This window comes from Punica granatum, chromosome 4 (genome assembly GCF_007655135.1).
Source record: "Punica granatum isolate Tunisia-2019 chromosome 4, ASM765513v2, whole genome shotgun sequence".
In the NCBI taxonomy this organism is placed as follows: domain Eukaryota; kingdom Viridiplantae; phylum Streptophyta; class Magnoliopsida; order Myrtales; family Lythraceae; genus Punica; species Punica granatum.
This window is the reverse complement of record NC_045130.1, coordinates 18,643,073-18,657,371: the sequence shown is the minus strand read 5'-3', so window position 1 is coordinate 18,657,371 and position 14,299 is coordinate 18,643,073. Positions and strand designations below refer to the sequence as shown.

At 39.3% G+C, this 14,299-nt stretch overlaps 2 protein-coding genes across 5 annotated transcripts; one reads left to right on the top strand and one right to left on the bottom strand.

The window, feature by feature from the left end:
* Window positions 1-230: 230 nt before the first annotated feature.
* On the bottom strand, window positions 231-6,519 carry LOC116204553 (C2 and GRAM domain-containing protein At1g03370). Of its 3 annotated transcripts, XR_004156365.1 has the most exons (10): window positions 5,682-6,519; window positions 3,702-4,946; window positions 3,146-3,328; window positions 2,761-3,044; window positions 2,508-2,624; window positions 2,135-2,397; window positions 1,667-1,835; window positions 1,163-1,435; window positions 664-998; window positions 231-559 (listed from the first exon to the last, which is right to left on the bottom strand). XR_004156365.1 is itself a non-coding variant. In XM_031536698.1 (9 exons), the coding sequence occupies exons 1-9, from the start codon at window positions 6,025-6,027 to the stop codon at window positions 804-806; spliced, it is 3,075 nt and encodes a 1,024-aa protein (XP_031392558.1). In that variant the 5' UTR covers window positions 6,028-6,519; the 3' UTR covers window positions 231-803. The 3 variants fall into 3 exon arrangements, 2 of the variants coding, with proteins under 2 accessions (XP_031392558.1, XP_031392559.1); XM_031536698.1 differs by having other exon boundaries at window positions 231-998; XM_031536699.1 differs by having other exon boundaries at window positions 231-998; window positions 5,726-5,948.
* A 4,332-nt stretch (window positions 6,520-10,851) lies between these two features.
* Window positions 10,852-13,502, top strand: LOC116203356 (DAR GTPase 2, mitochondrial-like). 2 transcript variants are annotated; one of them, XM_031535045.1, is made up of 3 exons: window positions 10,852-11,562; window positions 11,988-12,092; window positions 13,141-13,502. In XM_031535045.1, the coding sequence occupies exons 1-3, from the start codon at window positions 11,386-11,388 to the stop codon at window positions 13,294-13,296; spliced, it is 438 nt and encodes a 145-aa protein (XP_031390905.1). In that variant the 5' UTR covers window positions 10,852-11,385; the 3' UTR covers window positions 13,297-13,502. The 2 variants fall into 2 exon arrangements, 1 of the variants encoding a protein (XP_031390905.1); XR_004156246.1 differs by having other exon boundaries at window positions 10,859-11,557; window positions 13,141-13,500.
* Window positions 13,503-14,299: the final 797 nt, after the last annotated feature.

Here is a 14,299-nt window from a genome sequence, read left to right as displayed (position 1 = left end):
GCGTGGCGATGCTCAGTTAGAAGAGAACATTGAAATGGTACAATAATGTCAAGTTCATAATGTTGTTCAGTTAGAAAGATCTGAAGTAAGATGGCAAATGATTTTTGCAATATCATAATGCATCGATCCTCAACAGAGAACAAATGAAATATAACCTATCAATGTCAAAGTGGAAATGGCACCAAATAGAGCACCAAACACACCACCCTACTTAGCAGAGAACATTGAAATGCTCTAAACTCTGGACTCATTGAAAAAGCTCTTCATATTACAGAAGTTTTCATCCGAGTCAATACAATGATGAAGCCTCGGCTTGAAATATTAGCCGATTAAGTCCGACTTCGAAAAGGCTGTAAATTTTATCTTCCATTAAGTACAAAAGTACTGGCCATCAGGGCAGTCGCAATTCATCTCCAAAACTTACATATTTACAACCATGCTGAGGTCTCCGAGCTTCCTAAATGCATGATGTGAGTGCCGAGAAACTGAGGATCAGCAGCAAACATGTTCATCATGCGAGCAACTCTCCTTTTCGTATAACATATGCTACAGGCGTCCCCTGTGGCCACGTTCATTGTCCACAAAAGAATAACTTCTCAGATGGCCGATGGCTTTTTGCGCTTGTCAGCTCTATAAATTAATCAAGAAGGACCATTGACCTACCTCGGCAGATCATGTGGTTCTTAGTTTCAGTAACAGAGGAACCTCCATCGTATTCCACCATTGAGGGATGCCAGATGGACCTCCTATGATGGGTGAAGCATAAGCTAACTAACAGTAAAATCCATTATTTAAGTCTTTCCTCATTGTCTTGTTGAGAACTCCTTCTCGAGGGCACCAAACATAACCGTCAGTCGCTCTTGCAGGCTCTGAAGGATGTTCTTTGTGATCCTCTTCTGATGCCGAGTGCTCTTTAGCCATGCAATGCCGAAGAATACCTGAACATGACAAGCCTTTGATCGCGAGGGTGAATCTTCGACTTGGTATCTAAGGTGAAGCTGCAGCACAAAAAGACCAAACCAGCACGGATTTTTCCAGATTTGAGTTTAGTATCTTGAGGAAAATTTTCAAACCGAGCCTGGTATATATCACAGACTATCCAGTGGTCAAATCCAGTTTTGAAAACTATGGTTACTAATCTCGGGCTAGAATTCTTACGTACATTGAAATAATCACCAAGAGGAACTCCATGGAGGGTCATCACCTCTTCGACAAGCCAACCATTTTTGTCTGAGAGGGGAGATTTTTGTTGTGCACTTGTCACCTCTCCCCGGTAACGGGAGACACGCTTATCGAATCTGTAATATATTTGCCTCTCGTATACATCAGGCTTCTCTGATTCCCATGGAGAGTAAGAATAATTAACACATCCCGCTTTTTCCATAACTTTAAGTTCCAGCTCCTCTCCACCAAAAACCTCCATGAAGAAACCAATCTGCAGTAGACAAAAGTCAGGTTGATGTAGGCAGAGGGGCAAACTTTCAGGCAAGATGTTTTTCAAGGTACGCTTTTTCCAGATCGACATTATGCACACGGAATATATTTCATTGATCAACTACATTTTGTCCTATGAAACAGTTAGGAATTCTGAAAAATGTATTTTCCATGGCCAAGCTCTATGAAACAGGTCGACCTAGAAAATAAATAGGGAATGGTAAGAACTTACAGGAACAGAGAGAACTGAAGAATAAACTTCTGACAAGGTAACATCCTCAACACCAATGAAGGCTCCACTCTCCTCGGTCTGGAGGCTTCTGGCTTCAGATTCTTCTTCGACTATTTGTACCTTCTGCTCAGGACTCAGAGCTCTAGCCCTCCAAAGTGCCATGATAGTCCTGATAAAGTTTATTATATTTTAAATACAAGAACAATAATGAAGTAATAGGGTTGGATCATATTAGAACTTGTTCCCCTTTTCCATTTTCTCGCCTTCAGTGAATGAGGGGAATAAATTTAGGCAAAAGTCTCAATAACATTTCATGAGATGTGTAGGATAATAAGACATCCTCTCTTTTTTTCACTATTTACATTCCTGAAGGTGAAATGTGAAAAAACTGGAAATGGGACACATTTTTCAAAACCAGAAAGAACCATTTTTAACTTATAACAACGCAGCGTTGGTTCGTCAAGCTACCTGCGTGCAACACCAAAAGATACAAAAGACTGGAAATAGAACTTGAGCCTGCCTTCCTCATCCTGAGTCTTTGCCCCGTGTCTTGCCTCCGATCCTCTGCCTCGGTGTAAAGTCATGACAACGATTGGACTTCCCATAGATGCAAGTGTTGGAGACAGGAATTGAATATCTTCTATGTCCTCCCAAAGGAAGAAAAATTTGGTTTTATGACCAAATAAGTTTGCATGGAAGCCAATAATTCTCGCCGAGAGAAAAAGCCGACCCTGTCAAGTTCAAGAAAATATCCATCATCAATTTCTAGGTTCAGCTAATTTATCAAATAGAACTTTTGCTTTTCGCATATTGAGGTACATCTTCACAAGAGTCACCACACCTGGAGAGGCATTTTGCGTTTCAAGTGGCAGGTGAAGTCGTTGATGAGAAACTCCTCGGGGGGGAGACCGAAGAGCTTCTGAAAGGCCGAGTTAGTCTGTGGAGATCGTACATTTATCTACATAATAATTCCCCATTGTGAATATGAGTACACAAATCAGGTCAGTAGGAAGGTAAGATGTAAGATGACAACTCCAAAAAATAAAAATAAAATAAGAAAAAATTAAAAGAAGAGAAGGAAAAGCCGTACTCACCTTCTTCCCAACCTCCTTCTCCATCTTACTTATGTATTCCCTCACCACATTATTTCCTTTAGTGTTGTTGAGGAAGATTCTGAGGTGTAGCTTTGACTGGCATGCTGTGGCAAGCTTTCCATTAAGCTGAATCCATACATCAGCAAGGTCCGATATATTGGTCCTCACAAAATTGATCTCAGCATGTCCCAAAGATGTGGCTTCATCAAAAGGTCCATCAAAATCAAAAACTTCCACATCAAGCACAGAAGGTGGATCATCCATTGCATCAAACTCAAATATTTCTGCCAGCAAAAGAAACTGTCATAAGTTAAACAACCAATCTGAATAGAACTTCATTTGCCTGCAAATAGAATAATAACCAATCTGACATAACAAATTTTACCATTCCAAAGAGGATCGGTTTTTTGAAACTTGATTGAGCTTGTTCTTGTCTTGCCATTACATGTAAAGACTACATATGGGTCAGAAAAGCCAGTTGTATCGACAGCCGCTAAATTACTTCCTTCAATCAAGGCCACCGTCAGCAACCACCCATCTCCTTGAGCTTTGACACCATGATCACTTCCTAAAATCAGGGGAAATGTTGAGAAGATTCATAAGAACTGCATATATAATTTATCACGGAGCTTATTCAGATTTCAAGAATCACAGGTATACACAGCACAGTCGAAAAGGTAACCACAAGATGCACACATGCAATAGCAATGAGATATAATTAGTAAAAAATACTATGATGCCAGCAATTAAAGCCGGAACATATAATAAAAATGCACATTCAATTTAACATGCTAGAACTCAACTGGGTTTAAAGGAAAACAAGAAGCAACTAAAAGAAAGATGCTCTTTAAAGAAAAGCTTGGAGATTCTCTTAGTTTTCCAGAAATAAAAGGACCCCATTTCAAGGGAAAATTAGTGAAAGAAACATACGCAGACCTTACCCTTTTGTGCTCGTGCCTTCATGAATCGTGATATCATCCCAAGGACCCGTTCCGCTTGAAGAACCAATATACCGGCCACAATGAACTCCCCAATCGAATCGGGCATGTCGAGCCCGACAAACTCCAAACCCTGAATCACGTTTGGCCCTGCGAGCCAAACATGTACAAGTGCGTATAGCCCCATCACGAAACTTGATATCACCGTGAAGTTTGCAAAGTATTGCACCGCAAGCTTCCAATCAGACTGTGGCTCCGCTTGTAGAGATGCTAGGATTTGGTCCTTATCTGTTCCAATGTCCTTTGAGTCCACAGGCTTGACCGTCTGACCCAGCAAGCTTGCATACTGCTCATAGCTCTCTCTCAAACCCTGACGGGCTCCGTTCTCGATCATGCCCTTCATCATCGTGCTCTGGATAAAATTCATTCTCCATGATATAACCAGTCGGGAGGATTGTTCCCCCAAGGGAAGTTCGGGCCCGGGCGTAATGCAGTAGAGAAGTTCTGTCTTGAATGAACTCCCATAAGGAACATCGGGAGTGCTTACGACTGCCAATACAGCATATACCTTCCCATCTGCCTTTAAGTAACTTTGCTCCTCAGTACCCTTTACGGCCTTTATTAGCTTCGATGCAGCCTTAATGTAAGTAACCACCCTCTTCAGGCTTTCTTCCCCATTCTCAAACTTCCACGACCCTAGCTGAAGCTCCGTGGTCCCCTGGAGTTCTGCCAACGATCTTGGGAAACTTGACTCAGGACAGAAGAGCAGCGTGTTGAGGTCAGAGGGAGCGATAACATAAAGTTGGTCCAACAATACTCCCCCAGGCAGATTGCTCGGGATCTCGCTTCCCTGATCTCGAGACTCCATCACTTTGATTACCTCCTCAAAAGTTCCTGAAGAAGATTGTTCCTCAGACTGGGTATCAGAAAACTCTGACATTGCAGGTTCAGGCCCTTCCGGCAGGTCGATTCCCCTGCTTGTGGCTGCTGGGGACGAGTCTGAACTCTTGTTAAAAATATGAGCTAGACGACCTGCTAAGCTTTTCTGAGCACATGATTTTTCTTCCTTTGATGAAACTTCATCTCCTCGTGCAGGGGAAGGCATTGTCGATGAGCTGTTAAAAGAAACTGAAGCTGAATCTACTGATCCGTCTGTGTGCTTCCGAATGGAGGGCCCATGGTCCCCGCCTCCATTCATTTCCGTGAAAGCACTGCTGTTAGCAAAGTTTACAGATAAAAGAATTTCACCTGCCGGTGGAAGTAGGGATACAAATAGAAGAACATATGAGCTGTTGGTGAATTCATAACTATACATTTTTGTAGGGGCATACTAAAACAGCAAGAACTAAGCGAAGAGGTTAGTGAGTAATTAAGACACAATTTGAATGCAACCCTATCACGATAACATAAACCTCAATCGATTCATGTTAAAAAAGAACCACGTGGAAGAAAATCTCTGTGCAAATAGAGCGCTCCTAAATCATATCAGCAAGGGGAAAATACAATTGCGGATTGAAACCAAAATGCGAGGACAATTGCAGGTTATATAGAAGGTAGCAGATGACCGGACACAGAAACAAAATGATATTGGAAGAGAGATTTTTGCCCCCCATTTTCTTTGGTTAGTATAACTTTTGCTAAGATGTGCTTGCAATTAGCTTTAAGGTTCAGACAGCAACAAAGCTAAATGACAGACAACCATAGATTCATACTCGCAGGAAATCGCAAATTGAGCTCAGAAAGACCTCAATGTAACTTTTCCAGAACCACAAGAAGCAATATGCACTCTCATAACCAAAGAGGATACTATTTTGTCTTCGCTGTCCAAAGAACTATAGCAACCAATAAAAAAATAAAAAGAAAGGAAGAAGCCAACTCCGGGACAACATCAAAAGGCATTACAAAAGCCGCCCAAACCAAAGACAAAGTCCCAAAATATACATAACATGAGAGGAACATTTGAACAGAAGAAGAAATGCATACCACATTCCTTCTTGGACTTTTTATTCTTGGGCTGCAGGGCATACCAAGTATTGCCGAGGGACCCGTTATCTGCATCAAAGACCCGAGAGACTGGGATCTTGAGCTGCCCCAGGAAGTCATCGCTGAAGTACTTGTCCTCGTCCAACACGGACACGATGAGCTCCTCCTTCAAGTCCTCGACCTTGAAGCTGAACTCCTCGGCCCAGGTGGGGTTCAAGCTCTTCTTCACCACTTTGGTCCTGAACCTATGCCTCCCAAGCTGCAGCCTCACGTACGGGTCGCTGAGCCCATTGAGATCCATTGCCGGCAAGTTTCTTGCTTCAATCACACGCACGTACAGCTTCATTGTGAACCAGAAGAAGAAGAAGAAGGTGGGCCCAGTGAACTCTCGAATGGCTTTATCAAAGAATCATCAAGAATCCCTCCGGATGAATGAAGCAAACAGAGTAAGATCAAAAGGGATCGGGCACTGAACGGAATGCAGAGAAGAAGAATCACATCTGGGTTACGGATAAAAGATCAAAGGGGCAGACGAAATCGGGTCAAAATTGAAACTTTAAACGACGCCCAGGAGAAAGAAAGCAGAAATGGGATGAATCAATCAAAAGAGCAAGACCACAGAATTCTGGATAAAAAGGAAAAACCCTTTTTGAAAAGGGACGGACAAGAACGAAACAATTGAAAAGGATGTTGAATGGGAAGAACAAGGGAAGAAGTGGGAAATTGAACTCGAAGGGAAAGGGAAGGTGACTTTTCTTTCGATTGGAAGAAGCGCGTGCTTTGGTGGACTTCTTGACTTTTTTTATTCTTCATCATCATCATCATCATCATCATTGATCATTTCATTTGCATCCTCCGCTGCTCCTCTCCACATTATAAAATATATTTTCTTCTGCTTGGCAGACAGTTAAAAACTGAATAGCGACATCTTCCCAATAATTTAATGATTCTTTTTTTGTTTTTTGGTATACATTAATGATTTCGGAGACAAGTCATTGCCACGTTTGCCATTTCCCGCCGACGGTGAAAGTCCACGCTCAACTTCCAACTAAAGATCCGACCAGGAAAGTTCGGGGCTCCTTTTAAATTGAAAAAATTGCATCATATATATCAATCTTTACATATTTTTTAAATTTTATCCTAAAGTGAAATTTTTTCAAAGGTATCCTAACATTAATGTTTTTATATCAAATCTATCCCGCCGTAAATATTCCGTCCATTTTTAACGGAAATACTGACGTGTCGCGTTAATTGCTTGACGGCACTGACATGTAGAGTGTGTGACTACCAATACAAGAGAAAAATAACACTATATATTTAAACCTTTTAATATTTTATCAATTTTATCCTAATTTTTTTGTTTTTTTCTCAATTTTATTCCAATTTTTTCATAATTTCTCAAACTTATCAATAAAAGATTGGGCTAAAACTAAGAAACTATCTAAATGTTGGGATAAAATTGAGAAATTATCAAAATGTTATAACAAAACTAAGAAATCAAAAAAAGGTTGGGATATATGGTGTAATATTTTCCTTATATTAGGAACCACACACTCTTCACGTTAGATCCGTCAAGCAATGAACGGGCCACCTCAGCATTTCCGTAAAAAATAGACGGAACTTTTACAACGTGATAGATTTGAAATCAAACCATTAACGTTATGATACCTTAAAAAAATCGATATCGAAATATAACTAAAATAACATTTAAAGGTTGAAATACATGATATTATTTTCCCTTCTAAATTGGAGTCCCACAACAACTTCTCAAGTTCTCATGAAACTTACAACGACATAGATTAGTGAGTTGCAGTGATAACATCAGAGACTCTTTTTATCTTTCGCCATGAAATTCGACTCGTAGCTCTTTTTCTTTTTTTTTTCCCCACCAGTTATAGCTTTTTCTTTTAATTAATGCATCCAAGTATTCGGAAATCCGCCTTGACTAATCTTGTTTGAGCTGGGACCTGGGACAACCTACTAATTTGGGTAGAACTCTTCCAATTAAATTTTTTTTTTCCATTTACAAGATTGAAGTTCGAGACTTTAGTTAAGGTGAATAAGTATTGAACCTCTTGAACTAATCCTTAACTTATTTTAGATCCTCAAATTTATTTTAATCTTTTTATACTCCCTAAAATTTAGACTTTTAATCCGACGGTTGCTCAGTGATCTTAAAAAAAATTCTATGATGCATTACATGTGTGGTTAGCTGAGATTTAATTTTGAAATTTCAAAAAGTTTTGATGGTTCAGATTTTGAATATATGCTACATATACCTCCAATTGCATGTATTGTAGACTAATCCATAATCTTGATTTTTTTTTGGCAAATTTAATACAATTTTTTTGGAAATTAGTTTGAGAAATCTACACTTTTAACCCGTTTGGCACTCGATTTTCGATAAACCTCTATCAGAAGACGAGCCGGTTGGTGTCGTGCGACTTTTCAATGTTAAGAATCAACTTAAGATACAACCGAGTGATACAAAGAGCCAGTTTCTTTATTAAACTTGGAAACTTGTTCAAAAACTGGAATCATACCCAAGCATGTCGAACTAAGCACATAAGATAGTTCTGACAAGAATCGAGCCGAAATTAGGGGCGAAGCTCATAACTTGGCTCCCAAGATAAGATTGTTTCATAGATCTTAAATCTATCTATTAAAAAAGAGCGTAGTGTAGTAGCGCACGCCCTCACCTATTGATCTAAAGGTCATAAGTTCGATAAATAGTAGAACTACCGTGCCCATTTATTAGTTATTTTTAGAATTTATCTAGCTCTCCTCCAAGAGCTCTGAACAAATTTTGATTTCATATATTATTGGTCCCAAAACTCATCGAGACAAGTTCCCTACAGCCTGATGAATTCAGCCCAGTCCAGATTCATATCGGATTGAACCTTATTGTGAGCCTTTTTTTTTTTTACTGAGGAACGAGCTTCAAAGTAAAGCGAAACTAAGCCCATCGGATAGTCCTTTTTATAAAGTTTCTATTGATTGATTATAGATCCCGCAACACTTCATAAGTTGTGAATTACGGCCTCGCGAAGTTGGGTAGTTCAACTGGACCAATAGAGACTCGAGAACCGATCGATGATCAGTTTAAGAGCTAACCAATTCAGGATCTTGAGCCAATCAGCTCTCCTTCAAACTGAGTCGACCCAATCTTCTTCTAAAAGAATGCTGCTTGATAAATCCCGACATATTCTAAAAAGTCGACCGCCATATTCCTTGAGATGTTCTCCAGAAAACGGCCCAACTTTTAATCGAAATAGCCCCAAAAATCGTGAGAGAATGGAAAAAAATCATTCAGTTTGGTTTCAGAGTTAAAAAGTAACTTTAATTTTGATTTTGATTTTGATCGTGGAAAAAGACAAATGAGATAGTATTATAAATTTGACTTGAGAAACATGTGTTTTTGTTGTGTAGTGGGTATAGTTAAAATCAAAATCATGATTCTAAAATCAAACTCTGAAACTAAACGGTCCTCAGTTGCCAAGTCGATTGACACTCCTCCCCCTAACTGCCCTCCCCCCCCCCCCCCCCCCCCCCAGCTTTAATATTATAGGGAGACGGACTAGGGAGTGAGTAGAGGGCTAGAGTCAGAGAGCCAGGGAAAAAGTCCCGAGAGAGAGGAAGAGGAGGTTATGATCCGAGTTTGACTAGGCATTCTCAACGATCCCAGGCTTTTGAAGTCCCGCTAAGCCGAGTCTAGCCTAACAAGCCCATTCGAGCCAATCCTAGGCAAGTTAACCCTGGGATGTAGCCAGGGATATTTATCAAGGAGGCAAAATAGTTGATAGACATATTACTACAAGAAATTCCCAAGCAATAAATTAGTTTAAAATCCATCGAAATATGTTGGTTTCTTATGGATTTTCATGGAGAAGTTTCCTCGAAAAAACTTTCGTTGAAAATTTTGCCCACGGAATCCTAAGGGAATTGTCTCTCGGAAATTCATATTATTGTTATCTTTTATTTATTCTTTAAAATTTTCAACAAAATCCCCCCTCAAAGAAAAAAAAAGGAAAAAAATAAGATAAAGTAATTTTGTTTTTTAAATAAATACTTGTTAATGTCACAGCCAAAGGAAAAAATATATAGAAAAAGGAAAAGGGCGAAATAGAAAACTCATCAAATTTATTGTAGGAAAATCTTGAAATTTTTTAATGTACCTAAAATAGCGGGAATAATCACTCTTCTCCTTTTGCCCACACGAAAAGGAAATGACCACGTGATGATTTTAACAAATTTCGAAACATAACTTCAAGTAAATTTCGTCCTTTAAAATTAGCTAGTTAAATCTTAGTATATTGTGGCCATCATTTTCTAATTAGATACATTAAAAATTTAAACTAAGATTAACTTGAAGAAATGTCCGTTTTTATACCATACGAAAATTAATAATTAATATAATTTATTGGAAAGTTTTAAATCATTTACCTAAGCGGGTGAGTTGTACGGGTTTCCCTACCTGTGGGGACCCCACCCTCTTTTTAAAAAAAAAACAAAAACAAAAATTTAATGTAATTGTAGAAAAATTTTTAAGAGTACCGCTTGATACCTGCAAGTCCAATGGACTCGATTAATCTAAGATCGAGCAAGGTCCACTAAGGGATCAAGCTCACCTCTCCAATAACAAGTACCGAATCACCTAAAATCAACGTACTTAGGTAAAAAGCCTAATCCAGTTACTCTAGATTCAAGTGGGATCCTTCTACTAAGGAATAAAGTTTTCTCCCCAATTACAAGCACCAAATGACCTAAACCAACGTATTTAGGTGAAAAGCTTAGCTTATTTCAATATCACTAATATATGTAATCTTTTTTGTATTCGTGACCTTAAAAATGTCCCTTTTGTCGGTGGCACAACTTTACATCAGTATTTCGATTGAGATTAATTCTTGTGACTTGGCCGTGATGGTGAGATAGTTTTCATGAATATCGAACGATTACTGCAAGTAAATTTTGTCGACTTAAAATTAGGGGGCTAATTAAGCCCTATTATATAATAGTCATGGTTTTCTGATTAGATTCACTGAAAATTCAAATTAAATTAATGAGAAAAATATTTACTTTATACCAATCAAAAATTGGTAATTTTTATGTGTGAGTAGCTTTATTATTGGTTTCACTTATCTGTATATTGGTTATTGTGCGCACTAAACAATCAAATAAAATTTCTCGATTTGCAGCATCGTGCGGGTTCTACGTACTAGTAATTTTCTAGAAAGTAAATCGGCGTGCTCACCCAGTGACCGCTTCGTGCTTCTACTAGTGCTCCCTCCCGCTCCACCCCCGACCATCGACCAGCTGTTGTAGAGTTCCTTCCTCCTCCACCGGGACCCAGTTACTGCTCCTGGCACACCGCCCCGACCAGCTGTTGTTCCAGCCTCCTGTCCTGCCCCAACCCGACCAGCTACAGCTGCTGCTCTGCCTCCCCCTCCACCTCGACCGCCTGCTGCTGCTGCTGCTGCTCCAGCTCTAGAGAGAATCGAGAAAATTGAAATAGTACTTCATATTCCCGTACTCGCTGGGAAACGAACTCAACGTAGCAGGCGCAGTGTCAACGTGTTCAACTAGGGGCGGGCAGCAAATTGTATAAGGAAAAATATCGAACGTAAAGGAAACGCTCAGACTTTTTTTATATATTAACGATGGTTCTTCTTCGGTCCGAACTGCTTCTGGAATTCCTAAGCTGGGAATGAGAATGGCAGCGGTGACGGCGACTTTGGCGGGGAAGGTAGGAGGCGCTGTGCAACAAGCATCAAGGAATCGGGCGGCAGGATGGTGGCACGGCCCTCACATGGCTGCCACGCGCTATTACCGAACGTATCCCGCTGGTCGATCTCATCCTCGAAGTCAGAGATGCTCGGGTCGGGTATCACGTTCTCTTTCTGTATACCTTTCTGTGTACTGCTGCGTCGAGATTCTGTCGTGTTCGTTTGAGATTTAAGGGTACCACATTGCACCGATCTTTCTGTCCGTTATAGTGCTAGTTAGGTATTGGTTCTCTGTGATTATTAATCTTGCTGCGGCATTCAGGTGTTTGATGTAATGGCTCGGTTATAAAATTGCTCATCTTTGTGCTACAGTCAATTCTCTTTGACATCTTTTTGATGGTTATATGCCATTTAGGTTCCCTTATATGTTGTCTTTAATCTTTATCTTATACGATGAATGAATTTACCATCTGTGCAGTTAGTAGAATGGGGAATACTAAAAATTTGAAGCAGTTTCTGAAGCAATTCCGTAAAGAAGAAAAAGAACGCTGAGAAAGACTCACCCATTTCATTCTCCTTTCAGATTCCGTTATCGTCTCAGTTTGATCAACTAAAGGACCAACCACCTTCATCTAAGCGAGTCATTGTGTTGAACAAGATGGACCTTGCAAATGGGGCAGAGGTCAAGGTATTTCTAGTCAAAATAATTTTTTGTTTATATTTTACTGTGTTGAAAGATGACAAATATGAGAGAGAAATAGGAAAAGTTTATGCGTCTCATTCTAATGTGGTACTCCGGTGCTTAATGACCAGTGAAAGACTCGCTTGATGCTTTTTTCTTTGAACGCTCCATTACATAATGCCAATGTTTGGCATCCATTTGGCATTATAACATGAAATATGACTTAGGCTTTCAGGTTGTGTTAATTTTGTGGTCTACTTTTGCTATAACGTAAATGTACAATTCAAACCATCTACTTCCGACTCTGAGTTCTTGCCGTTGCATCACATGCACGCCTATGCTATTGAAGGTTTCAGATTGGGTGATATCACTTTGTTTTATTTTTGTTAAGAAGGTATGAAACAGACATTGATTATGTCAAGAGCAGTGGAAATAATCCAGTTTGACGTGGCAATTTATTCTACATTGTACCCATTCTTTCCTACCAAACAGGATACCGAAGCTTAAATTTTCATTTTCCGACTTTTGTAAAGATTAGGAGGCTATTATCCATCAGATTATGTGCGCTGACGCTGATATGTTATGAATGTATTATGCTGCGTTTGGTTTATAAGTAACATCTTAAAATCAGATTTTGATTTAAAAAAAAATGGTATAAATGGTTATATATGGGGCCCACATTTTGATTTTGTATGAGTTATTTAATTTTGATTTAAAAAAAGAGTGGTATAAATGGGATCCACCCTTTAACTTTGTATGAGTTTTTTTGTTTTGTTGTGGGTAGAATTAAGTTAAAGTAATATTTTAAAATCTTACTTTGAAACCAAACATGACAGCTTTTTGCCTTGTAATGGTTTTAATTTAATCATGCACCATCGAGATTTTCATGCTAGAGAAGTCTTTAGGGTATATGCTTGGTTATCAAGGTAAATTTTTGATTTACTGGCAGTATCATTTTCATATCTGCAGTTCATCATTGAGCACGTTACCCTTACTTTTATTCTTGTCAGGTTCTCCGAGAAAGCGTAACTCTTGAATTTGTGTTAATTTATAGGAATGGATGAGTTATATGGAGCATCAAAAGCAAATATGCTATGGAGTCAATTCCCATAACAGGGATAACATTAAGAAGGTAATCATTGCTTGCTTTCTGTACTTGAGAAACCCAATTAGCCTTCTTTGGATTGAAGTTGGGCTTCTCAGTGAATAGGGCGTTGGACCTTATATTCGATGGTTAGGGTGTTGAACTCTAAGTGCATTGCGTCCTACGAGTTAGGCTCGACTCACATGGACAAATAAGTGCTGAAGATAACACGCAACATGTTAATAACAAACAAGGTGTTTGCTATTGTCAAGTGTACGTGTTTTAACAAGTTGTTTAATCCGGGATATTTTGGCATGCAAATCCTACCCTAGACAAACAAGCACGTGCCAATATTTTAGCATTCGACTTTAGTTTGAGAACCTGACATATCGGGTGTTCGTAGTCAAGTTTCATGTGTGTGGATTGTTTTTACAGTGATTCGGTGTTGTACATTGAAGTTACCTTGGATTCATCTAAACTTGTATTTTGACTCTAGATTTTGAACCTAGAGTTCCACCTAGCCATTTCTAGTGTTCGGTTAAGTCAAGTGAAATGATTAGTCAGGTAATTGTATTTTGATACAGAGTACTCGACTAACACACTAAACTACGCTAGTATAACAGAAACTCATCAGTGGGAATAAGAAGGGGCTATGCAGATGAACTTGCACTTGAACAGGTAGCCCGTTCTTATTCCGATATCGTCGTGTTTCTATCAAACTAACCATAGGATGTCGCCAAATCACAAATTGACGTTCTTGCCCTCGATTTGAAAGTTTGTTTTCAGAAAAAGGGAAACGATGCAACACGGGCCACCTCAGCCTGTAATCGGCGTTGACCAATTCCTTGGATCTTTCAGGGTTGTGGGAGAACCCCGTAAAAGCCAAAGACTTGATCGATCTATCCGGAAGTGGTCTAAAAAGAACTTTTATATTACAACCTGAATTCCTTGAAATCAGGGGAAACTCAAGTCAAAACATACAAGTTTCTCCTAGACGTCCATGTTACTTCGTATTGCATGTTTCGGGTTTGGAAGTATGCGTGTTTCAAAAAGGACATTAACACCGTTTTGTAATTCGTCGACGCGAGTTACAGATTAATGTCTAATTCGTGCAAAGTTCTTTAAAGTC